Source organism: Phocoena phocoena, chromosome 8, assembly GCF_963924675.1.
Source record: "Phocoena phocoena chromosome 8, mPhoPho1.1, whole genome shotgun sequence".
NCBI classification, from domain to species: domain Eukaryota; kingdom Metazoa; phylum Chordata; class Mammalia; order Artiodactyla; family Phocoenidae; genus Phocoena; species Phocoena phocoena.
The window spans coordinates 24,230,121-24,256,644 of record NC_089226.1 but is presented as its reverse complement, the minus strand read 5'-3'; the positions used below and the strand labels follow the sequence as shown (position 1 = coordinate 24,256,644).

The 26,524-nt window shown below is 41.6% G+C and overlaps 1 protein-coding gene across 1 annotated transcript in view; it reads right to left on the bottom strand.

Moving 5' to 3' along the window:
- EXPH5 (exophilin 5) overlaps window positions 1–25,181 on the bottom strand; it is a 72,848-nt gene extending 47,667 nt beyond the window's left edge. Inside the window, exon 1 of the mRNA XM_065882640.1 lies at window positions 25,066–25,181. Within this exon, the coding sequence (XP_065738712.1) occupies window positions 25,066–25,181 (116 nt within the window). The remainder of the gene's footprint in view (window positions 1–25,065) is intronic.
- Between the last annotated feature and the right edge of the window lie 1,343 nt (window positions 25,182–26,524).

The following is a 26,524-nucleotide window of genomic DNA, read 5'->3' as shown; positions in this document are numbered from 1 at the left end:
TTTCTTATTCTAATAAAGATGAAAATATCACTAATCTTGATCCCCAAACATGTTGGGATTTAAGTACTCTACCATCATGTTAAACTTGGAAAGGTGTACCTTTCTCCTTTATCATCGTTCCTACTGAAGATACCATTCTCAGCCTTGCTGCTTTGAACCTAGAGGTATGCGTTCAACATATTCAGGCAAATTCTGAAATACCAGGGCCAGTGGTTTGCCGGGGGCTTCATCCTGGTGCACAGCATCTTACCTGATGGGTGCTGAGTAGCACAAGGTAGAATGATGGCTTTGCCTCTCTCTTCAGTGACTGTGGACAAGCTTCTGGACAAGATCCTCAATGCCCTAGGCTGGTGGGCAGGGCGCACAGAAGAGGGGATTCCCCCACTTGCTGAAGGTGAAATACACTTCTGCTGAGCCCGGAATGAAGAAAAGGGTGCTGCTGCACTGCCACTTCAGAGGGAAACAGCCACTTGAAATGAAATGTCTTGCTTTTTCTTTGGAAGGGGGGAAAAGGTGTTTTAATGATTAGTTGGTCTTAATTATTTTTGCTTATAATAGGAGAGAGATAAAGCTCCTGATAGAAGTCCAGAGCTGAAAGGGAGGAAAAGAAACCCACTGCAGTTTCCTCTGGCAGGCGGTTCTTGTGGGCCAATCAGTCCCCTCCTCTCCTGTCAGGTGGCTGCTTTCCGCTTCTCCCCAGATGTCCTTTACCAGGCCGCCTGGAGCTGGGGAACAAGCTTCAATCTCCCTAGTCAGAATTCTGCTTTGAAATCTGCTTACTCCTCCCTTCACCCCCAATCCCAGTGTCAGGCCTAAAATGAACTTAACTGCTAAGAGATAACATTCATCAAGAGATAATGTAATTTTTAAATGTTTAGAAGTTGATGGATGGAGGAATTGATGTCCTTTAATATTCATATATATTACCTCACCCGGGACTCACAAAGTGTAGAGTCCACTTAAATCTACCAGTTTCAGTGTAATCAGTAGGTCAAATACCAAAAACTCATCAAAGCCAGAAATCTAAGTTCATATGAACACTCCTTCCCCCTCCTCCTCCAGCCAATCAGCCACTAAGTCCTGCTAATTTAACTGTGCAAATATTTCTTGAATCTTTCCCTTTCTCTTCACCCCTAGTCAAGGCCCCTAAACATATCTGTCTTCTAATCTGGGCTTCACCCTTCATACAGAGCCATCTACCTAAGAGGCACATGTGACACTGTCACTCTGTTGCTAAGCATTTCAATGGCACCTCCTCACCCCCAGTTTGTACCAAGCCGTCTCTTGCAGGTCATTGGCTCTCACTCTGTATTCCAGTGCTAGCCACTGCTAATGGTGCTGCAACTCCATCAGGGTCTTTCACATCTTTGTGACTTATCTCCTCCTGCAAGTCTTCCCTGGGGTTAACCCCATTTAACCACACATGGGGTTAAATGATCTCTGTGTCCCTGTGTGCAACTACCTTATCACCTGCCACATTATAGTGAATATACTGTTTTCAAATCCATCTCCTTCACTACACTGAGAGATTGTGGAGAGCATTTTAGTATCTCTGGTACTAAGATCATGGTAGGATCTCATCTGTGAATAAATGAGTGTTTGATACCTAACAGAAGTGTTGTTGAGTCAATATACTGGGAAAAAAATCTACCCTATGGGGCTTTCACCCTCAACAGGAACACAGAGGTACCCGACTCTGACCCCTGATGCTGTGAGGTGATGTGAGGAGGGTCCTGAGGCAGTGACAGGTTCCCAAGACAGTTGCCTTAATGCTGCAAATGGAGAAGCTTGTCATATCTGGCAGGTCCAAGAGAAAGAGGTGAAATTGCAATGCTACCCCCAACACGTAACTTTGACGGTTGATTGACCTACAATAAAAAAAACTCCTGGTGATGACCTACCTCCCAGGAAGGAAGCCAAAGGAGTAGTGAGGACCTGGCTTACCTCCCCAAGAGACCCAGGCCCCTGGAGGTGTAGAATCTTCCATCTTTAGGAGTTGCCACCTAGGAGTGCCTATAGTACCTCAGAGATGAAGCTCAGATGAGCTAAGAAGAGAAAAACATTTTAATCACTTTGATGATAAAACTGTAATTGTTTTACAGCACTGTTTGGAAACTGTGACACTTACAACACTTAGTTGGCTTTTAGACACACGAAGATTGTTTATAATAAAAAAATTCACATTTACATATCATTTTGTTCCCCTTGAACTCTGCTTAAGGATCTGGGAGGCCCGGAACAAGTGGTTACATGCTGACACATGGAGGAAGTGAAAAAAGCTGGGGAAGCAGCTGGAGCCAGAGCTCAGGGGAACTGGGCGTACGAGGTGTGAGGCAAAGGTAGGTGAGGGGTGGTGCATGTGACTTTGAAGGTGGAGACAACTACCCTGGAGGGAATATGTTACTCATAAACCTTTTAAAGTTTTGCCTGGATGACAGCGACAAAGCAATTAAACAGCTATCGACAGACATGACCTATTTTACTGGCCTTTCCTGTTGTCTTTGGTGGAGGCAGTGCTATAGCCTAACCTATAACTAAGAATGTTTGGTGGGGTGTGAGGTTGAGGGTTGCTGAGAATAGGGAAGAAACTGATGTCCTTGAGGAAGAAGAGGCACTAGCAAGCAGGCCAAGTGGAGGGATGGCCAGACCCTCCTGACATACTCCCCCAGAGGGAAGGCCATTGTTAGCAGTCCCCTCAGCAAGCCCCAGTGATTTTTCTACTCTGAGGAGTGAAGTACCCAACACCAGCTACTTTGGGGACAACTTTCAGCAGACAGAGTTCTCCTTTGGCCTTCAGTGATCCTGAAGGGGACTGCAAAGTGTAGGCTCAAGTGCAAACACAGAGATTCAGCAACTCAGACCTGCCCTCAAGTGTGCATGATCCAAAAGTCATGCTTATCTACTTTATGGCATCTGGAAGAAAGGAAGACGACCACACATAAAATACACGACAGATATTTTAAAAATAGGCCACAAAAAGGTTCTGCAGTTTAAACACTTAAAAATGAAAAGAGGGGGACGAGAGGAAGATGGCGGAAGAGTAAGATGTGGAGATCACCTTCCTGCCCACAGATACACCAGAAATACATCTACACGTGGAACAGCTCCTACAGAACACCTACTGAATGCTGGCAGAAGACCTCAGACCTCCCAAAAGGCAAGAAAGTGCCCATGTACCTGGGTAGGGCTAAAGAAAAATGAATAAACAGAGACAAAAGAATAGGGATGGGACCTGCACCAGCGGGAGGGAGCTGTGAAGGAGGAAAGGTTTCCACACACTAGGAAGCCCCTTCGCGGGCGGAGACTGTGGGTGGCGGAGGGGGAAAGCTTCGAAGCCGCGGAGGCGAGCACAGCAAGAGGGGTGCGGAGGGCAAAGCGGGGAGGTTCCCGCACAGAGGATTGCTGCCGACCGGCACTCACCAGCCCGAGAGGCTTGACTGCTCACCCGCCAGGGCGGGCGGGGCTGGGAGGTGAGGCTTGTGCTTCGGTCGGAGCGCAGGGAGAGGACTGGGGTTGGCGGTGTGAACACAGCCTGCAGGGAGTTAGTGAAGCCCGGCTAGCCGGGAGGGAGTCCGGGGAAAAGTCTGGACCTGCCGAAGAGGCAAGAGACTTTTTCTTCCTTCTTTGTTTCCTGGTGCGCGAGGAGAGCAGATTAAGAGCGCTGCTTAAAGGAGCTCCAGAGACGTGCGCGAGCCACGGCTAAAAGCGCGGACCCCAGAGACGGGCATGAGATGCTAAGGCTGCTGCTGCCGCCACCAAGAAGCCTGTGTGCGAGCACAGGTCACTATCCACACCTCCCTTCCGGGGAGCCTGTGCAGCCCGCCACTGCCAGGGTCCCGGGATCCAAGGACAGCTTCCCCGGGAGAACGCACGGCATGCCTCAGGCTGGTGCAATGTCACGCAGGCCTCTGCTGCACCCCTCCCTACCCCCGGCCTGAGTGAGCCAGAGTCCCTGAAGCAGCTGCTCCTTTAACCCTGTCCTGTCTGAGCAAAGAACAGACCCCCTCCAGCGACCTACACGCAGAGGCGGGGCCAAATCCAAAGCTGAGCCCCTGGGAGCTGTGAGAACAAAGAAGAGAAAGGAAAATCTCTCCCAGCAGCCTCAGAAGCAGCGGATTAAAGCTCCACAATCAACTTGATGTACCCTGCATCTGTGGAATACCTGAATAGACAACGAATCATCCCAAATTGAGGAGGTGGACTTTGGGAGTAAGATGGATTATTTTTTTCCCTTTTCCTCTTTTTGTGAGTATGTATGTGTATACTTCTGTGTGAGATTTTGTCTGTATAGCTTTGCTTCCACCATTTGTCCTAGGGTTCTATCTGTCCAGTTTTTAAAAAAATTTTTTCTTAATAATTATTTATTTTAATAACTTTATTTTATTTTACCCTTCCTTCCTTCCTTCCTTCCTTCCTTCCCTCCCTCCCTCCCTCTCTCCCTCCCTCCCTCCCTCCTTTAGACAACGAATCATCCCAAATTGAGGAGGTGGACTTTGGGAGTAAGATGGATTATTTTTTTCCCTTGTCCTCTTTTTGTGAGTATGTATGTGTATGCTTCTGTGTGAGATTTTGTCTGTATAGCTTCGCTTCCACCATTTGTCCTAGGGTTCCAGCTGTCCGGTTTTTTTTGTTGTTGTTGTTGTTTTTAATTTTTTTCTTAATTACTATTTTTTATTTTAATAACGTTATTATATTTTATCTTACTTTATTTTATTTTACTTTATCTTCTTTCTCTTTTTCCTTCCTTCCCTCCTTCCTTCCTCCCTCCCTCCCTCCTTTCTTTCTTTCTTTCTTTCTACTTCTACTAATTCTTTCTTTCTACTTTTTCTTCCTTATATTCTGAGCCGTGTGGATGAAAGGCTATTGGTGCTGCAGCCAGGAGTCAGTGCTGTGCCTCTGAGGTGGGAGAGCCAACTTCAGGACACTGGTCCACAAGAGACCTCCCAGCTCCACATAATATCAAATGGTGAAAATCTCCCAGAGATCTCCATCTCAGCACCAGCACCCAGCTTCACTCAACGACCAGCAAGCTACAGTGCTGGACAACCTATGCCAAACAACTAGCAAGACAGGAACACAACCCCACCCATTAGCAGAGAGGCTGCCTAAAATCATAATAAGGCCACAGACACCCCAAAACAAACCACCAGACGTGGACCTGCCCACCAGAGAGACAAGATCCAGCATCATCCACCACAACACAGGCACTAGTCCCCTCCACCAGGAAGCCTACACAACCCACTGAACCAAACTTAGCCACTGGGGACAGACACCAAAAACAATGGGAACTACAAACCTGCAGCCTGCAAAAAGGAGACCCCAAACACAGTAAGATAAGCAAAATGAGAAGACAGAAAAACACACAGCAGATGAAGGAGCAAGATAAAAACCCACCAGACCTAACAAATGAAGAGGAAATAGGTAGTCTACCTGAAAAAGAATTCAGAATAATGATAGTAAAGATGATCCAAAATCTTGGAAATAGAATGGACAAAATGCAGGAAATATTTAACAAGGACCTAGAAGAACTAAAGATGAAACAAACAATTATGAACAACACAATAAATGAAATTAAAAATACTCTAGATGGGAACAATAGCAGAATAACTGAGGCAGAAGAACGGATAAGTGACCTGGAAGATAAAATAGTGGAAATAACTACTGCAGAGCAGAATAAAGAAAAAAGAATGAAAAGAACTGAGGACAGTCTCAGAGACCTGTGAGACAACATTAAATGCACCAACATTCGAATTATAGGGGTTCCAGAAGAAGAGAAAAAGAAAGGGACTGAGAAAATATTTGAAAAGATTATAGTTGAAAACTTCCCTAATATGGGAAAGGAAAAAGTTAATCAAGTCCAGGAAGCACAGAGAGTCCCATACAGGAAATACGCCAAGACACATATTAATCAAACTGTCAAAAATTAAATAAAAGAAAACATATTAAAAGCAGGAAGGGAAAAACAACAAATAACACAAAAGGGAATCCCCATAAGGTTAACAGCTGATCTTTCAGCAGAAAATCTGCAAGCCAGAAGGAAATGGCAGGACATATTTAAAGTGATGAAGGAGAAAAACCTGCAACCAAGATTACTTTACCCAGCAAGGATCTCATTCAGATTTGATGGAGAAATTAAAAGCTTTACAGACAAGCAAAAGCTGAGAGACGTCAGCACCACCAAACCAGCTTTACAACAAATGCTAAAGGATCTTCTCTAGGCAAGAAACACAAGTGAAGGAAAAGACCTATAATAACAAACCCAAAACAATTAAGAAAATGGGAATACGAACATACATATCGATAACTACCTTAAATGTAAATGAATTAAATGCTCCCACCAAAAGACACAGACTGGCTGAATGGATACAAAAACAAGATCCATATATATGCTGTCTACAAGAGACGCACTTCAGACCTAGAGACACATACAGACCGAAAGTGAGGGGATGGAAAAAGATATTCCATGCAAATGGAAACCAAAAGAAAGCTGGAGTAGCAATTCTCATATCAGACAAAATAGACTTTAAAATAAAGACTATTAGAAGAGACAAAGAATGACACTACATAATGATCAAGGGATCGATCCAAGAAGAAGATATAACAATTGTAAATATTTATGCACCCAACATAGGAGGACCTCAATACATAAGGCAAATACTAACAGCCATAAAAGGGGAAATCGACAGTAACACATTCATAGTAGGGGACTTTAGCACCCCACTTTCAACAATGGACAGATCATCCAAAATGAAAATAAATAAGGAAACACAGCTTTAATTGATACATTAAACACGATGCACTTAATTAAAAATTTTAGGACATTCCATCCAATACAACAGAATACACATTTTTCTCAAGTGCTCATGGAACATTCCCCAAGATAGATCATAACTTGGATCACAAGTCAAGCCTTGGTAAATTTAAGAAACGAAATTGTATCAAGTATCTTTTCCGAACACAATGCTATGAGACTAGATATCAATTACAGGAAAAGATCTGTAAAAAGCACAAACACATGGATGCTAAACAAGACACTACTTAATAACGAAGTGATCACTAAAGAAATCAAAGAGGAAATTAAAAAATACCTAGAAACAAATGACAATGGAGACACGACTACCCAAAACCTATGGGATGCGGCAAAAACAGTTCTAAGCGGGAAGTTTATAGCAATACAATCCTACCTTAATAAACAGGAAACATCTCGAATAAAGAACCTAACCTTGCACCTAAACCAATTAGAGAAAGAAGAACAAAACCCCCCAAATTTAGCAGAAGGAAAGAAATCATAAAAATCAGATCAGAAATAAATGAAAAAGAAATGAAGGAAATGATAGCAAAGATCCATAAAACTAAAAGCTGGTTCTTTGAGAAGATAAACAAAATGGATAAACCATTAGCCAGACTCATCAAGAAAAAAAGGGAGGAGACTCAAATCAATAGAATTAGATATGAAAAAGGAGAAGTAACAACTGACCCTGCAGAAATACAAAAGATCATGAGAGATTACTACAGGCAACTCTATGCCAATAAAATGGACAACCTGGAAGAAATGGAAAAATTCTTAGAAATGCACAACTGCCAAGACTGAATCAGGAAGAAATAGAAAAAAATCAACATACCAATCACAAGCACTGAAATTGAAACTGTGATGAAGAATCTTCCAACAAACAAAAGCCCAGGACCAGATAGTTTCACAGGCGAATTCTATCAAACGTTTAGAGAAGAGCTAACACCTATCCGTCTCAAACTTTTCCAAAATATAGCAGAGGGAGGAACACTCCCAAACTCATTCTACGAGGTCACCATCACCTTGATAGCAAAACCAGACAAGGATGTCACAAAGAAAGAAAACTACAGGCCAATATCACTGATGAACATAGATGCAAAAATCCTCAACAAAATACTAGCAAACAGAATCCAACAGCACATTAAAAGGATCATACACCATGATCAAGTGGGGTTTATTCCAGGAATGCAAAGATTCTTCAATATATGCAAATCAATCAAAGTGATAAACCATATCAACAAATTGAAGGAGAAAAACCATATGATCATCTCAATAGATGCAGAGAAAGCTTTCGACAAAATCTAACACCCATTTATGATAAAAACCCTGCAGAAAGTAGGCATAGAAGGAACTTTCCTCAACATAATAAAGGTCATATATGACAAACCCACAGCCAACATCGTCCTCAATGGTGAAAAACTGAAACCATTCCCACTAAGATCAGGAAGAAGACAAGGTTGCCCACTCTCACCACTCTTATTCAACATAGTTTTGGAAGTTTTAGCCACAGCAATCAGAGAAGAAAAGGAAATAAAAGGAATCCAAATCAGAAAAGAAGAAGTAAAGCTGTCACTGTTTGCAGATGACATGATACTATACATAGAGAATCCTAAAGATGCTACCAGAAAACTACTAGAGCTAATCAATGAATTTGGTAAAGTAGCAGGATATAAAATTCATGCATAGAAATCTCTGGCATTCCTATACACTGATGATGAAAAATATGAAAGTGAAATCAAGAAAACACTCCCATTTACCATTGCAACAAAAAGAATAAAATATCTAGGAATAAACCTACCTTAGCAGACAAAAGCCCTGTATGCCGAAAATTATAAGACACTGATGAAAGAAATTAAAAATGATACAAATAGATGGAGAGATATACGATGTTCTTGGATTGGAAGAATCAACATTGTGAAAATGACTCTACTACCCAAAGCAATCTACAGATTCAATGTGATCCCTATCAAACTACCACTGGCATTTTTCACAGAACTAGAACAAAAAATTTCACAATTTGTATGGAAACACAAAAGACCCCGAATAGCCAAAGCAATCTTGAGAACGAAAAACGGAGCTGGAGAATCAGGCTGTCTGACTTCAGACTATACTACAAAGCTACAGTAATCAAGACAGTATAGTACTGGCACAATAACAGAAAGATAGATCAATGGAACAGGATAGACAGCCCAGAGATAAACCCACGCACATATGGTCACCTTATCTTTGATAAAGGAGGCAGGAATGTACAGCGGAGAAAGGACAGCCTCTTCAATAAATGGTGCTGGGAAAACTGGACAGGTACATGTAAAAGTATGAGATTAGATCACTCCCTAATGCCATACACAAAAATAAGCTCAAAATGGATTAAAAACCTAAATGTAACGCCAGAAACTATCAAACTCTTAGAGGAAAACATAGGCAGAACACTCTATGACATAAATCACAGCAAGATCCTTTTTGACCCACCTCCTAGAGTAATGGAAATAAAAACAAAAATAAACAAATGGGACCTAATGAAACTTCAAAGCTTTTGCACAGCAAAGGAAACCATAAACAAGACCAAAAGAGAACCTCAGAATGGGAGAAAATATTTGCAAATGAAGCAACTGACAAAGGATTAATCTCCAAAATTTACAAGCAGCTCATGCAGCTCAATAACAAAAAAAAAAAAATGCAATCCAAAAATGGGCAGAAGACCTAAATAGACATTTCTCCAAAGAAGATATACAGACTGCCAACAAACACATGAAAGAATGCTCTACATCATTAATCATTAGAGAAATGCAAATCAAAACTACAATGAGGTATCACTTCACACCAGTCAGAATGGCCATCATCAAAAAATCTAGAAACAATAAATGCTGGAGAGGGTGTGGAGAAAAGGGAACACTCTTGCACTGCTGGTGGGAATGTGAATTGGTACAGCCACCATGGAGAACAGTATGGAGGTTCCTTAAAAAACTACAAATAGAACTACCATATGACCCAGCAATCCCACTACTGGGCATATACCCTGAGAAAACCATAATTCAAAAAGAGTCATGTACCAAAATGTTCATTGCAGCTCTATTTACAATAGCCCAGAGATGGAAACAACCTAAGTGTCTGTCATCGGATGAATGGATAAAGAAGGTGTGGCACATATATATAATGGAACATTACTCAGCTATAAAAAGAAATGAAACTGAGCTATTTGTAGTGAGGTGGATAGACCTAGAGTCTGTCATACAGAGTGAAGTAAGTCAGAAAGAGAAAGATAAATACCATATGCTAGCACATATATATGGAAGTTAAGAAAAAAAAAATGTCATGAAGAACCTAGGGGTAAGACAGGAATAAGGACACAGACCTACTAGAGAATGGACTTGAGGACATGGGGAGGGGGAAGGTTAAGCTGTGACAAAGCGAGAGAGAGGCATGGACATATATACACTACCAAATGTAAGGTAGATAGCTAGTGGGAAGCAGCTGCATAGCACAGGGAGATCAGCTCGGTGCTTTGTGACCGCCTTGAGGGGTGGGATAGGGAGGGTGGGAGCGAGGGAGATGCAAGAGGGAAGAGATATAGGAACATATGTATATGTATCACTGATTCACTTTGTTATAAAGCAGAAACTAATACACCATTGTAAAGCAATTATACTCCAATAAAGATGTAAAAAGAAAAAAAGAAAAGAAAAACCTTTGTTGCCATCTGGGCTCTGATGCATTTTAAATCAGAATGCTGCCTTTTTAGGGGATTTATTTAAGACCCCTAGGACTTTCCTCAGGCTCCCCGGGAGCCTTTGAGGATTCTGTCTGCACCACTCCTTGGCCCCATGGTCACTCCTGCCTGTATCACAGCAGCACCTCAGGGAAGCTCATTGAGGGGCTGCAGAACAGCAAGTGGTCGGCCTCAGAAAAAGGGGATCTTGTTGCGAAGCTGTGTCACATGGACAGCACTGAGTCTCACCTAGACTGTGAGTTTATCTGGTGTGGCTGTAGGGGTGAGGCTGACGGAGATCACAGGGGTCCCAAGCTGACCCACACACATTATAGCAATCTATGATCACAATTCACACATTCTCTCAACTGTTATTTAACTCCCTTAAAGCTCAGGTATTAACTTCCCTTTGAATCCACACATTTCCACACACCTCCATCACTTAGTGTCTGGATCAGTTCACCCGTACAGCAACAGGACATGCTGCACAAGTGCCACAGGGCCCAGAGTCCTGTGTTCTAGTCTCACATCCACCCTTGGGCGTTACTATGGTCTTGAGGCATTTTGAGAAAAGAGAAAAATAAGGATAATAATATCTCATCTGGGAAAATAAGAAAATAATATCTGCTGTTTCTACTTTAAAGGATATTTGAGAGGATCCAGTGAACATGGTAAGCTTTAAAGTACTGCATATATTTAAAAAGTCACCAATCACATATTCCTGAATAATCACAGAATCATCAAAGAAAGACATCTAATTCCTTTCTCTTTCTTTTGACCAACTTGTAGTGAAACCAGGCTGCTTTACCCTTTCAGAAACTCTTTGGGCTTCCATGTTGTCCTTCTTTAGCTATGTCCTGTTTCCTCATGTTGAACATAACCACTCAACAGCCAATGTGAAGAACCTATGACTAGAATTTGGTTCAAGGAAGCGAGTTCACAGCCAGGATGTAATAAGCTCCTGGATATTACAGCATTTGTGTTTATGTGTAACCACACTAAGTGGGCAGTAAAACAAAATAAAAGCAACAAAAAGTGAAAAGCAATTTTTACAGTTGTCAGACTACACAGCTCCAGGGGCAGAAGGTTCTTTTGATCCTGCCAAGAAATTCTGAAGTGGGAAAGTACTAGAAACAAGGCTTCCTACATTTGTGTCAGGCATATCCCTCTCGGACTGTCCTTCACTAGCACTCTAGGCTTTCCCTTCCCAAACTACAGGGTTTCCTGAGAAATCAACAGTCCCTCAACTCATGTAAAGGAGTGGCCTATAGGAAAGATGTGACAGGCGAAGTCACAACCCAATGTCCAGGCAACCAAGATGGGATCCCTTACTGCATATTAGGTCATCTGGGAGCTTTAAAAAAACACCCATGCCCAACCTGATCACAGACCAATTTGGCTGGAATGTCAGGGTGGGGCATGGAATCGGGCATTTTGAGAGTTCCCCAGGTAGTTGTCATTTCAACCAGGGTTGAGAATCTCTGTCTTTGCAGAGCCTGCAGTCCAAGACTTGTCATCACAGAAGCCAAGCAGACACATCAAATGTATCTTAGTGCACAGGTAGGCATACAGAAAGGAGAGACAGTGTGAGTACAGAGAACCCAAGTGCAACCCCCTCCTGGACAGGTGAATCTCAGTGCCTGCCAAGTCAATATTATATCATCTTGAGCTGAACTGGATGGTCTACGGCCCCCGCTTAGAATATCCAGCAATAAGTTTTCCCTAGGAGGTGCTACAGATTGGATGCCTTATCCTAGGGCAGCCCATTCACAGGCTGGCTAGAGAGGCATCAGGTGACCTGGCATAATGGCCATGAGCACCAGAATCAGACCAGAGAATGTATAAAGAGTCAGCCAGTTGAAATATGCAGCAGCATGAAGTGAGGGAATCAAAGGCATCCTAGGAGAAGAACAGTGTGGGCTGTGACAGGCAAGCAGAGTAGCTGGTCCCTAGAGTTGTCTTGGTTTCCCAAGTCCTTCAAATTCCAGATTCAGTCCACAGGTAACCTTTCTGCAAAGCCCTCTCCATCTAAAGTGTCCTGAGTGACACTCTTCCTTTCCACCCAAAGACCCTGACTAACCTGAGCATGTTGGAGGCTGACCATGGCATAGGAAGAATATCCAGAAAGGTGGGGAGAAGCAGCAGCACAGAGAAGCAAGAGCAGAATAGGGCCACTCCCAAAAGGTGCTGAAGTAAGAGACAGAAACTGTAAAAGAGCAGAGTGAGCAAGAACAATAAGTACAGGATAACTGGAAAGAAAACTCAAGAATATTTTCTGGCAGGGAAGCAAAGCCTTAGCAATGTAAGACTGGGCAGTGAGAAAAAGTAGAATCCAAAGGATGACAGAAGAAAACAGGGATGGAAGGGAAAAGAGGACAAGAAACTGTCCCTTCCCTGCTCTGCTCTGTGTTGCTGGGAGAGGACCCCTGTAAGCTGCATTTCCCAGGCTCTCACTACCAGTTAGATGCTTCCAGCTGGCTTCAGCCAGACACTGGCAGAAGACTGGAGGGCTGGAAGGGAAAAGTCAGGGTATTTCTCCTCTTCCCTCTCTCTGCCTCATGCAGAACTTCTGGCAGTGACTGTCTCTCCCACGTCTCCAAATCCCCAGACAGGCCTGCCATGGTCCCAGTTTCTCATGGGGGACCCTAGCCTGTAGGGCTTGGCTAACACCACCTGCTCCCTTTTCCTCTCTAACCAGTGGTGTGCTACAGCTGGCTTGTACTGGTTTACAAGAGCAGATTGTAAATATTCAGGAATTTTACAAGCTGTTTGTTAAACTGTTTCTAGCTTGAAATTAGCCAATGCTACAAATCAAGGCTTTTTCTCTAGGAGTACCAGTTTCAGTGCACCACTGCCTCCAGGCTCCCTGCAGCTGCCAATCTCTGATCAGCCTCACTGTCCCCTGATTGGTTTCTCTCCCTTTTTTTATCACCATGTAACTATCCAATTCACCGCAATATACTCTGTTTTAAATACCCAGTAGTTTCTGTTTTCCTGGTGTGACCCTGAGTGATAAGCAATGATCTCCTGAAGAGTTTTACCTGTTCCCCTGTGAATGGTAAACATTAAACTCACAACATATGTGATTTTAATTTTGTTTGCTTGTTTGTCTAGAAATCCTGTTAATCACTTATCCTTTTAAAGCAAATTAATTTTGTTATAAGTTAAAAACTTATATCCCCCTAATAAGGTATTTGTTTGACTAGGAAAAGAACCAGATCTAAATGACAACCAGGTCACTTGATGGATATCTCAGGATGAGATAATTGAGGTCTACTCTCAATTAGGTTTGCTACCTGTCATAGAAAATGGAAAGAGGAAGGAAACTGAAACACGATCCATTAACTTTGTGCACTGATAAACATATAACAATCACACTTCTCAGTACTAGAGCCTTTTCCCTGCAATTTCCTTCTTAGGTTTCATGAAAGCTGATGTTGCAGCATTTGCCTCATCAATTCTTTGCTGTTGTTGATATTGTTTTGTTGTCCCATAGTCCTTTCTCTAAAAGGAATAACCATGGGCCCTAGAAGTAGATGGAAATAAGTGGTACCAGGACAATTGGCTAGTTATTTGGGAAAAAAATCAATTTATATAATTAACCTACCTTATAGGTAAAATACATTTCTGATCAATTAAAAAGTTAAATTTTCAAAAAGACTTTAAAAACTAGAGGTAAATGTCGATCTAATTTCTAAATGGAAGAACTTTTTAATCTAAAAAACAAACAAAAAAATTTTAACTTAGTACATTATATAAATAGGAAAAAAAAAGCCTTTTCTCAGATAAATAGCAGTTAAGTGCAAACTGAAATCTGGGAAATATATTTGTAATAAGTAGGACAAAAGTCAATTTCCTTAATGTATAGAGAAATATATAAAGCAATAAAAAACCCAAAACACACTGAGACTCTGTGTCAGATAGTGCTCTTTGCCTTCTAGAATCTGTTCCCCCTAGTTCCCCTCCTTTTTGGTTTTGCTGTGGGCAGCAAAGTGTGCAGCCCCAGGGGATGGATCACGAATGATTTAAGCCTAACATTTAAATCCTATTACTTGATTTCTCAATTCCCTTGCAGCAAAGGGTGGCTTTATGACCTGGTTCTGGTCAATGAGACGTGAGGGGAAGTGTGCTGGTATAGCATTTGGCAAAGCTTTTACTTTCATAATAAAGGGGACAGATGCAGTTGGCTCCACCCTATCCCCTCTCTCCCTGCCTTGAACATGGATGTAATGTTTGGAGCAGTTGCAGCCATTTTTCATTGCAAAGACACCAACCTGACATCCTAAACCACTAAACCAGCTATCAGTCGCCTACTTCTAGATATCTTGTTTATGTCAGAAAACTTTATTCCCAAGTCATTAAAGCCATGATTAGATCTGTTATTTGTGACAACAAGCATTCTGAATATAAATTCTGAAATATAAATGGGCAAAGGTATAAAGAGAGAATTCATAAATCATGAAATGTAAATAAATAGTAAACATATGAAAAAAAGTTCAAATTTATTATAACCACAGTGTCAGAAATTATTGATAAATCTATTATAAGAATATTTTGGCCTACAAAATTAGCAAAGATTAAACATAATAATAATACGACCCAGGGTTGGGAAGGGTATGGTAAAATAGGAGGCTTTCCACTGCAAGTCAAGTCAGTGTTTGGTAGAACATTTTTGAAGAGCAAGTTGGTAACAGGTATCAAGAATTTAGCAAGTATTTATATTATAAAATAATGATTCTACATTGTGGAATTTACCTTAGGGACACAGTTTAAATTGAATTAAGGATGTAAGCACAAATGTTTGTCCTGGTGTTATTTAACATAGTGTAACAGAGAAGAACAAACCTGACTCCATATTGAATCTATTCCTTTAGCTCTAACCTGTGTGCTCTGTTGCCTGTGCTTAGTCATGCTGGTTCTGAACTTTTTGTACAAGAATGTTTCCTAGAGCCTGAAATATACAGGATAGCCCATTCTCAAGAACATCGTGACCAGACCTAAATGGACCGTTGCAAGAACAAAGAATTCTGGCACCAAGAAGTTTGCAACAACCAGCCACATCCCCTCCCCTTTTAGTATAAAAGAAGGCTGAATTCTAACTTGGGTGAGATGGTTCTTTGGGACACTAGTCCACCTCTTCCTGGTCTGCTGGCTTTCCAAATAAAGTCGCTATTCCTTGCCCCAACAACTTGTCTCTCAATTTATTGGCCTGTAGTGCAGCAAGCAGTATGAGCTTGGACTCGTTAACAATAGCAATGAGAAACAAAAAGAATAAGAGAAAACTGAAGAACCTAAAATATTGGAATGATTAATTAAATTATAAAATGCATATAGCAGAATAGTATGCAGCCACTAAAAATAATGTTGACTAAGAGTCTTTAATTTGAAGGGGTTATTTTTATGTCAGATATTACACAAACAAACAAAAATATACACAGTACAGTCACAATTATATGAAAGTGAGTGTGGATGAAAACAGTTTTGATGATTCCTAGAAAGTTAAACCCAGAATTACCAAATGTCACAGTAATTCCACTCCTGGGTATATACCCCAAAGAACTGAGAACGGGTACTCAAAACCCTTGTAGATAAATATTCATAGCAACACTATTCACAATAGCCAAAAGGTGGAAACAACCCAAATGTTTATGAAGAATGGATAAACAAATTGTGGTATGTACATACAATGCAATATCATTCAGTCATAAAAAAGAATGAAGTACAGACACATGCTACAAAGTAGATAAACCTCAAAACATTATGCTAAGTAAAGCAGACACAAAAGGTTATGTATTATATGAAAGGTTCCATTTATATGAAATATTCAGAATAGGTAGATACATATAGACAGAAAGCTGATTGGTGGTTGCCAGCATTGGAGGGAGGCAGGAATGAAGAGTAACTTTTTGAAAAATTTATTTTATTTAAGTACAGTAGATTTACAGTGTTGTGTTAATTTCTGCTGTACAGCAAAGTGATTCAGTTATATATATATATACATACACACACATATATATTCTTCTTCATATTTTTTCATTATGGTTTATCACAGGATATTGAATATAGTTGCCTGTGCTATACAGTAGGACCTTGTTTATCCATTCTATATATAATAGTTTGCATCTGCTAATATCAAACTCCCAATCCATCCCTCCCCCACCCCTCTCCCTCTTGGCAATCAACCACAAGTCTGTTCTCTATGTCTGTGAGTCTGTTTCTGTTTCGTAGATAAGTTCATTTGTGTCAAATTTTAGATTCCACATATAAGTGATATAATATGGTATCTGTCTTTCAAAGAGTAACTATTTAATGTTTAATTTTGGGGTGATGAAAATGTTTCTAGCCTTGTGCCCAAATATCCCAACACCTTTTTTGAAAAGACTATCCTTCATTGAACTGCTTTCATACCTTTGTAAAAAAATCAATTGGCTATATTTTGGGGGTCTATTTCTGGACTATATTCTGTTCCATCAAACTATATGTTTTTCCCTTCACAACTACTATGATAGCTTGATTACTGTGATGTTATAGTAAGTCTTAAAATCAAGTAGTGTGATTCTTTCAATTTTCTTCTTTTTTTCAAAATTGTTTTGTCTACTCAGTTCCTTTGTTTTTTCATAAAATTTTTTAAAAATTAGATTTCTAACTGTTCATTGCTATTATATGGAAACACAGTAGATTTTTGTGTATTAATCTTGTATTCTACCACCTTGCTAAATTCACTTATTAGTTCTAGGATTTTTTTGATAGTTTTTTGGGGAGATTTTCTTTGTAGACAGTCATGTCATCTGCAAATAGTGATAGTTTTATTTCTTCCTTTCTGATATGTATATCGTTCATTTCTTTGCCTTGCTAGGACCTCAAGTATGATGTTAAATAGGAACAGAAGGATTGATTGTACATCCTTGTCTTGTTCTCAATCTTAAGGGAAAAGCAGTCTTTCACCATTAGATATGATGTTAGCTGTAAGTTTTTTGTAGATACCTTTTATTAGGTTCTATTTCTTCCTTGCCAAGAGGTTTTATCTTGGCTTTTTCTGCATCAACTGATATGATCATGTGTTTTTCTTCTTTAGACTGTTGATATAGTGGTTTACAGTAATTTATTTAAAAACATTGAACCAGCCTTACTGTTATGTATTAAATTGTGTCCTCCAAAAAAGGTATGTTGGAGTCCTAACCCCTCGTACCTCAGAACATGACCTTTTTTGGGGATAGGGTCTTTACAAAGGTAATCAAGATAAAATGAGGTCATTAGGGTGGGCTCTAGTTCAGTATGATTGGTGTCCTTATGGAAAGGGCAAAATTTGGACAGCAGAGGCAGACATGCACACAGGGAGAATGCCATGTGAAGACTGGAGTTACACTGCCACCACCCCAGGAACTACCAGAAGTTAGGCGAGGCCTGGAACAGATTCTTCCCAAGTGCCTTCAGAGGGAGCATGGCCCTTCTTGATACCTGGAGGACAGATCTTTTCAACAGAACTGAAGAACAGAGCAGTGGTTGCCAGGTTACCCTCTCCCCACACCAGATCAGACCCTTCCCTCCTTCAACTACCATTAAATACATTGTTTTAAAATTGAAACCAAGGCAAACTTGATATAAATATAAAACACCACAACTTTTCTTTGGGAAGTGGGGACTTTAGTGGTCACTGTAGCCCCTGATTTCCTCTTTCATCATTAGAAAGTCTAACACACAGAGGAATGAGGAAGCTGGCTCCTGTGGTATGCCAAGTTGATATTTTGAGTACAGCCTTTAATTAGGGCTATTGGCAATGCCAATAAGGAAATATTCCTGAGCAGGAGAGTGAAGTGAGCCTAGGCCCTCAATATTATGGCCTGTGCAGTAACTAACTGCAGAAAAATGGACCTGAATTGCTTTAGCAAGGCTCTTAGCCAACTCGTTCTCAGTTTTAAAACCCAAATGTGCTAACAGGAAGAAGAATATTTTCTGATTAACCTTAATCTGACCTTCTTTGTCCTTCATATGGTTTCCCCAGATCTATCCTTCCCTTACTTTGTACTCCCTCACAGAAGTAAGTTAAAGTCCACTTAATTAGGAACTGAGTACCTACTAGGTGTGTGAGGCTCTCCATCCCTAAGATAATCCTTGACCACAAAGAACTTGAGATTGATGCAGAGAAACCAACTTACCCATAAATACATTAACATTGCAAAATGTATAAAACATTATAAAGAAAAGGGCAGAAAAATATTCAGATATTTTTAAGACAAATATTTTAAAAGTTATATTTATGAAGGAAAAAGAGTTATTTTGCATTTCTTTATTATCAAAAGAAATAATCATTAAAAAATAATCCGTGATAATTTTAAGGAATAAAATAATAGTAAAATGGTTAGAGTTCCTTTAAATATCACATCCAAGAGATAACCATCTTAATAGTTTAGAGTATATCCTTACAAAATACATATATGCTTTTTTAAAAAAAAACAGCGATAAAAGAAAATTTCACATATTGAGGTAAAGGGAAGTCATTCTGGCTTATACATGAGTAAACTTGAATTTTGTGCTAACTAAAACAGCCTGTGTGTACGTACATTGTACATCTGCTTTAATTATTAAATAAAAGGGCACAGGGACCAGAAGTAAAGAATGTCCATGTTAAAAGTAAAGATTAAATGCCTCCCTTCCTGGGACACAAATGCTGGTTCTCCTTTGATGATAAGACTCCCTTCCCAGGTGCCAAGGCTGTACTGACTCACTGTGTATGTGCTGATCTGTTTTTGGTCTCCTTGGAGACCAATCCAAGGAGTAACTAGCCAGGATAATTTGTCTGAGAGAAAGCTCTCCCCTCAGTTTAAAGGAATTAACTAAATTGGATGTTACTGAAAAGTGCAGATGCCTCAGAGATCCATGATATTGATCCCATTCCTTGTTATATTACCAGAACACTCCAGCCTATAGGGCACTCTTGTGACCTCCAGGCAGTTCTCACAGTCCCTTCCCCAGCCACGCAGGGCTCCATAAGGGCAAGCTACATTTGTATGAAGTCTTCATCTTAGAGGACTTACCACCAACGAAAAACTTTCATAGACTAAAGCCATTTGGGGCAGAATTTCTTTGCTGTATCCTCAGGGCTAACACAGTGTCTGGCACAGAGTAGATGCCCAATAAATAAGCATCCAAAGTTTCTTGAAAGTCTATGCTATCCAGAGGCAAATTTCACCAGCTGGAAGAGGAGAGGGCAGGCAGAAAGCCTATGAGAGACAGGAGACTTGTGTATCTGGTTTTTAATCTCTGCAGGATGTTGCAGTTTCCACCAGCTACCGATCACTTCACTACTTTGATATGCATAGTCCCCCTCAGGACTGAGCCACAGCTCAAGTACACTAGTGTAAATCAATCGAAACAGCTAAGCTCTAGAAAACTCTCCTGGGCTGCAATCTTGCCACTGAGCAAAGATAGTCTAAATCTAGACATGCCATTTTTCAACTTAATTATACCTGGTGCTGTAACATCTTATACTTTATAAGTTTTCTGCAATAGGAAAAATAAACATTTTTGATTTATTGATATCTGTGAGCTTGACTAGTTGATATAATCTCTTGGTACTTTCTATTTCAGTCACACTTATGAGATGGGGGTGGTGGGGGTTATAGGTAGGTAGTTGTGTTTTTCAAAGACTTGTAAAAAGTAAGATGCTTTTCAGATTTTATTCCATCTATCTACCTATCTATCTATCTATCTATCTATCTATCATCTATAGTATTTGTGTATATATATGTATACACACATACATATATATTTCCTCCAAGATGTGATAGAAGTAGTAAGGGGAAATTTTTCACCTGCCAATCGTGATTCAAACTCTCAGCCGTTTTTCTTCACTGTAGCTAAAACCACAGACTGTACATGGCCTAAAAAGTCACGCCCAAGTGAATACTTCCAGGCAAAATCCTTTCCACAATCCAAAAAGAAGCGTAACTGACAGATTGTAATTTAAGTATTTCCATTTCTTTATCTGGCTCTCAGAGAATTTCTGTAGCTCAGATCCCAGACTGACAGAAGAGGATAAATGTAACAGAGTGGTTATAGTCCATTACAGGGTTCAAAGAAGGGAGAAATCCCATGTAACTGGGCAGAGGGTATTGAGGGATGAGAAGAAGGTGAAACAAACAGAGACTGAGAAATGGGAAGAGAAGTTGGGACAGCAGAAGCCTCTGACTCCAGCCAGTGCAGACCATTAATTCCTTCATCAAGTATTTATAGGGGGCCTATACAGACAGAAACCTTTGTGACCCAGGTCTTCCTCTCCTCTTAGCCATGAAATCCTACATCTTTCTCCTCATCTGACTTCCCAGAGCCTTAGGAGGAAGCATGTGTCCAGCGTTCCTGCCCAGACTACCAAGCATCCTTACCCCCAGGTCTGATTTCCCATCTTGGCAGTGTTGGGTTTGAGGGCAGGAGAGCCCAGCCCCCAGCTGTCAGGGCAAGCCCATACCTTTCAGCAAACATTTAATGACTGTTCACCATGGGCCAGGAGCTGCAGCAGGCCCTAGAGATTCACGGAAAGGAGCAGCACAGATTTTTGCTATTTTCTTCTAGTTGCTATGCACATGCCCAGATGTCCAGAAGAAACTGAAATAATAACATAAGCACTATTTTGTGTTCTGCTTTTTCACAAAACAGTGCCTCGTACACATTTTTCCACAGCTGCATCCATGACAAGCTTGAGGTGTCTACAAAACCAAGGTAGTCAGAAATATAGAACTAAAATATCATATTGGATGGGACATAATGATGTCTTCATAATTGTCCTTTGTAATGACTGGACTTTTACTTAGATTTGAAATTTTCCACTATTTTGCTATTATAGGTAACACTGTAATACCTGAGAGTATATGTCTTGTTTTTCCTCTACTAAATTGTTTCCTCAGGAAAAATATGGTATAGTGGAAAGAATACAGGTTTTTAGAGCCAGATAGATTTGGGTTCAAATTCTAGTTCTGCCACTTACGAGCTGTGTGACCTTGGGCAAGTTCCTTAACCTTGCTAAATTTCAGTTTCTCTTCTGTACAAAGTCATTAATAATAACTCACCCCAAGGGATGGTTGTGAGGATTAGTCAATGCTGATGGGTAAAATAATTTTGAGATGGATCTGGATTTGAATTCTAGCTCTGCTGCTTAACTTGAACAAGATACTCAACATTTTTAAGCTGTTTCCTTCTCTGTGGAATGGAAATTAAAGTGTGTACCTAACGAGGTTATTGAGAGGATTAATTAAAAATATACAACATGTTTAATACAGTGCCTAGTATACAGTAAGGGACCAATAAATGTTAGCAATTATTATTATCACAGTAATTACTATTATTACTTAAAAAGGCAGCACTTAATAAATGTTGGTGTGGTCATTTTCTCCACCTCAATCTCCTACTAATGAGTAACATTCAAGAACTGGATAACTGGGTCAAGGGCAAGTCATATCTTCACAGGTGTTGCAGTATTGTTCACCAAAAGGATGATATTCAACTTACAATGCCACTAACGATATACAGAATCTATCCATTTCATTTCAACCCTCACCAAGTCTTTTTAGTTATTTTTAAAGGTGCAGTATGATATCTTGAGGTTACTTTGATTTTCTTTCTTTTTTTTTTTTTTAATTACTGTTAGGGTGAACATTTTCCCATATGTTTTGTTTACTGTTTGGATATCTTCTAGTGTGAATGATTTCTTTCTATCTTTGCTTATTCATCAGTTTGAATCTTGGTGTTTTTCTTAAAAATCTGAATAAACTCTTCATATATTGGAAACATTATAATATTTAATGTGAATACTTTCCCAGTAAGCTGGAGCCAGAGAGTTCAGGTACTGATGAAGGAAGATCGGGGGAAGCTCATTTCTACAGGTGGGGCTATGGTCTCCTGCATGGTGAACTCAACTAGTTCTATGCCATTAACATCCACCTCTGGACACTTCTGGCCTTGCATGATACTGTAGTTCTATATTTCTAACTGTAGGATACTTCTTCTTAGCTGTCTTGTAGACAGCTCAAGCCTATCACAGATAGGCCCTAACCAGCAAACCTTCCAAGCTTCTGCATTTAGTCCCTTCCCTTTTTTTTTTTTTTTTTTTTGGTACACGGGCCTCTCACTGTTGTGACCTCTCCCGCTGCGGAGCACAGGCTCCGGAGGCTCAGGCTCAGCGGCCATGGCTCATGGGCCTAGCCGCTCCGCGGCATGTGGGATCTTCCCGGACCAGGGCACGAACCTGTGTCCCCTGCATCGGCAGGTGGACTCTCAACCACTGCGCTACCAGGGAGGCCAGTGCCTTCCCTTTTTGTCCTAATTAAGAGATCTGAAGACTGCTTCTCAGTATAGTAAAAAGACCTCTGAGAGTCTCTTAGCACTGTTGTATTTTTTCTCAAATAATACTCTTGATTTATAAGTCACGCGTCTTGACTTGATTAGGAAAATACGATGATCAAAAATGAACAGAAGAGCTAAGTTGGCATGTCATCTCAGGCCTTTTCTGCATGCCAGTATCTGCTTCTAAAACCAATGCATGTGAGCTGGTGAGCAGAGCAATCCCATGGAGACTGCTATCCAGGGACAGGTGTTTGATAGTGAGACACAGGAATCAACCAGGGGAAAATAAAGTACTAGAAATAATTGCCTTGAGCATTTGGCTCAAGTGTCTGCTTTCCTTAAATTATTTGTATACTTTAGTGGTGACATTTAAAAAATTGCTGGGGTAATTATTTTTCAAAGTTTGTTTAATAGTTAACAGTATTGATTTTTTTTTCTGCTTCAGACCTTTATTAAACAGATTTTTTAAAAAACAAAGCAGAAAAAAATGCTGTGCATGAGTAAATAATCTTAATTATTTTAAATTTCCTCTCTGATAATGCCAATATTCCTATCATAACAGTATTGATTTTTGTTTTAGCATTATGGCTTTTTTTGCTGATGCTCCAGTTAGGATATGAGTGCCATGAAATCAGAAAATGTGTTTTAGTCTTCCTTCTAAGGCCTAGCCCAATGGCCTTTGCCATCTAAGTGTAGTTCCCCCTAAAGTCAGCTGCCACGGGCACCATGAGCTGCTATAGAGAAAACACAAGGCAAGCATGCAATTCTAAAGCTCTCCTTCCCAACATTGGGTGTGCCTGTGTACACTGCACGTGCATATGTGTGGGCACATGCTCCTGGGTATATGTGGGTGTGGACATACTGTGCTCACGAGGGCACATTTCTGCATAGTTTGAAGAAATGATGGAGCCTATTTTTCTAAAGGCAGAGTATGATGGCGTGAAATACACATCCTCAAACTTCAAATATTCATTTCTCCCCACAAGAGTCATATCTGGGGGGTAGGGGGTGGGGAGAGAAGACAGGGTTTGGGGCCCAGTGTGTTTTAATCGCTTCTACAAAACCAGCTAGGGTTTCCCTATGTGAAGAGTATCTTTGGAGGTTTTTTCCCTGGGGGTTTGGGGGGTGGGGGGTAAGTGGGATGCCTGCAAGGAAGTGGAAACATAGAACTTTGATCACCAAGAAGTTGTTCACAAACAAAATGGCTTTCTAAATTCCATCAGTGCCACACTTTCTGGTCTGAGAGTGATGCCCTAAATTTTCTTCCACAGTCCACTGGAGAAGGCCTTGGGTGGGTTTATTCCAGGATTGGTGAGAAAGTCTTTAATTCATTCCAGGACTTATCCCACACTTCTCCATCAGAAAAACTGGTTACTTTACATCTCAGGCAATGATCTCTGGATTTCATTTCCTGGTAACTAATCCCTCACCTACAACACTGTACAGTAAGGTCAAGGGGGAAATTCCGCAGCAACTTCTTCCCCAAGCGCCACACGCAAGGGGATCGAACCATTCTAGACACCCCACGCGGCCCAGTCCCAGCTGGGTTCACTCCACACAATTTGGCAAGTTCCTCGAACTCCAGCCCTTGGGGTGAGAAACACTTGGCCTCCAGTGAGGTGCCAGCTCTCCCGGGCCTCGCTGACTGCCCGCGTTGGGTGGAGAGGGAGGTTTCTCTGGGGCAGAGGAAGACTGTGTTGGGCGAGAGTGGACGACCTGGAGGCCTCTGTAAGCACGTGGATGCGCGCGGGCAGGACTGCGCTCCCCACCCAGTTTCATGGGCCCACCTGTCCCGCGCCACGTAGCAGCCTAGGAGACACCTGAGAGACCCGCCACCCAGCCTGGACCCCCTGCGGCGATTGCCGCCCACGTGTCCCGGTCTGGGGCCAGAGCCGCCGCGCAGGATCCACTCTGAGAAGAAACGCGCCAAGGCACGCTCCCGCGCGGCGAGGGCAGGGACGCGCCCTACGCTGCGGGACCTGAGCTCGCAGACGAGCCTGCCCGGAAGGCCGTGTCTGCACCAGCAGCGCCTCCCAACGTTCTCAAGAGAGACTCACTGCAGATTTCCCCCTGCCGGGCTGCGCGCTCCGGACGGATGTTGAGCATCCCCGAGCCTCGGACAGGTGCCCCACAAAAGCTCGGCCCCTTCCTCCACTCACGCCGGGTTCGGGGGACGCCGCGGACGCCCCCCACTGTGGCCCAGACCCAGAGGAAAAAGGAATTAGCTCTGTACCTGATCCTGTCCTTCTCTGCCCTCTGTAGCTCCTCATTTCTTTCCAACACCTGAAGGATCTTCCTGGCTTCTTCATTTAGGAAACTGAAATCAAACCCCTGAGGAACTTTCGTCATATCCTCTACTGTGTGTGAATTACACTTAAGCTCTTGGCGCTTCCTGTTACAACGACATTTTTCAAGCTATAGACCAGTTTCAGGAACTTGATCCTATAGCCAATGATAAGTCCTCCCGTTTGAAAATCTAAAACCACAAACCTAGGGAACAGCCCACACCTACAGGGCTCATTTTGAAAACACCTCAATGACATATTTCTCTCAGCCTATCCAACCGAGATGCAAAATGAACGGCTGAAGGGAGAAAGGGAACCAATCGCATTCCAAAGGGGCGGCCCCTTCCACGCTCCTCCCTTCCCTCCCCCACCCCCTATCAGACTTGTTGACGATCCTACGTAATTTTGCCCTTGAGGCAGAGGCTTCAGTACTGGCTGTAGCGTATTTATTTTGGTTGTTGTTTGCCCACAAAACTTGAACTTGGCTAGCAGGAGTGAAAAGGAGACAGTTTCACGGCTAATCCTCCTTTCCAAAGAAGAGCTTATAGGAAATAGAATTGCGCTTAGGAGCTTTGGAACTGGCAAAAGGGTTAGCCTATTAGAAAGACCCGGAAGGATTGAATTTACTATACAGCTGGCTGTAGGCGGACCAGGCCCCAAGGCTGAATTTAGTGTATCCTTGGAAATAAATTATTTGCCGAGTCTCCCATCCGTCAGATACCCCCAACTCATTGTCCACAGAAGTCATTCTCGGACTTTAGAAAAATCAAACAAACACAAAGCCGTTTATGGTATTTTAACAGAAGACATGACCAAAGGATGGTAAAAAGCACCTGTTTGTAGTTTTCTATAAGATTTGATAATCTTCTTAATAAATTGTTTCAGGGAAGTAATAAAAGTGCCACTTTAGGGGCTTCCTTGGTGGTGCAGTGGTTGGGAGTCCGCCTGTCAATGCAGGGGACACGGGTTCGAGCCCTGGTCCGGGAAGATCCCACATGCCGCGGAGCAACTAAGCCCGTGCGCCACAACTACTGAGCCTGAGCTCTAGAGCCCGCGAGCCACAGCTACTTAGCCCACGTGCCACAACTACGGAAGCCCGCGTGCCTAGAGCCCGTGCTCCACAACAAGAGAAGCCACCGCAATGAGAAGCCCGTGCACCACAATGGAGAGTAGCCCCCGCTCGCTGCAACTAGAGAAAGCCCGTGCCCAGCAACGAAGACCCAACACAGCCAAAAATAAATAAATAAAATAAATAAATTTTTTTTAAAAAGTGCCACTTTAAAACACCTAATCCTCTAAGGTAGAATGTAATCCTATGAAACCACAGAAATAGCTTTCCCTAGAAAGTACTATTCCAAGATATGATGGAAATTTCTAAATATATTTATAAATATACATTTAAAAAAT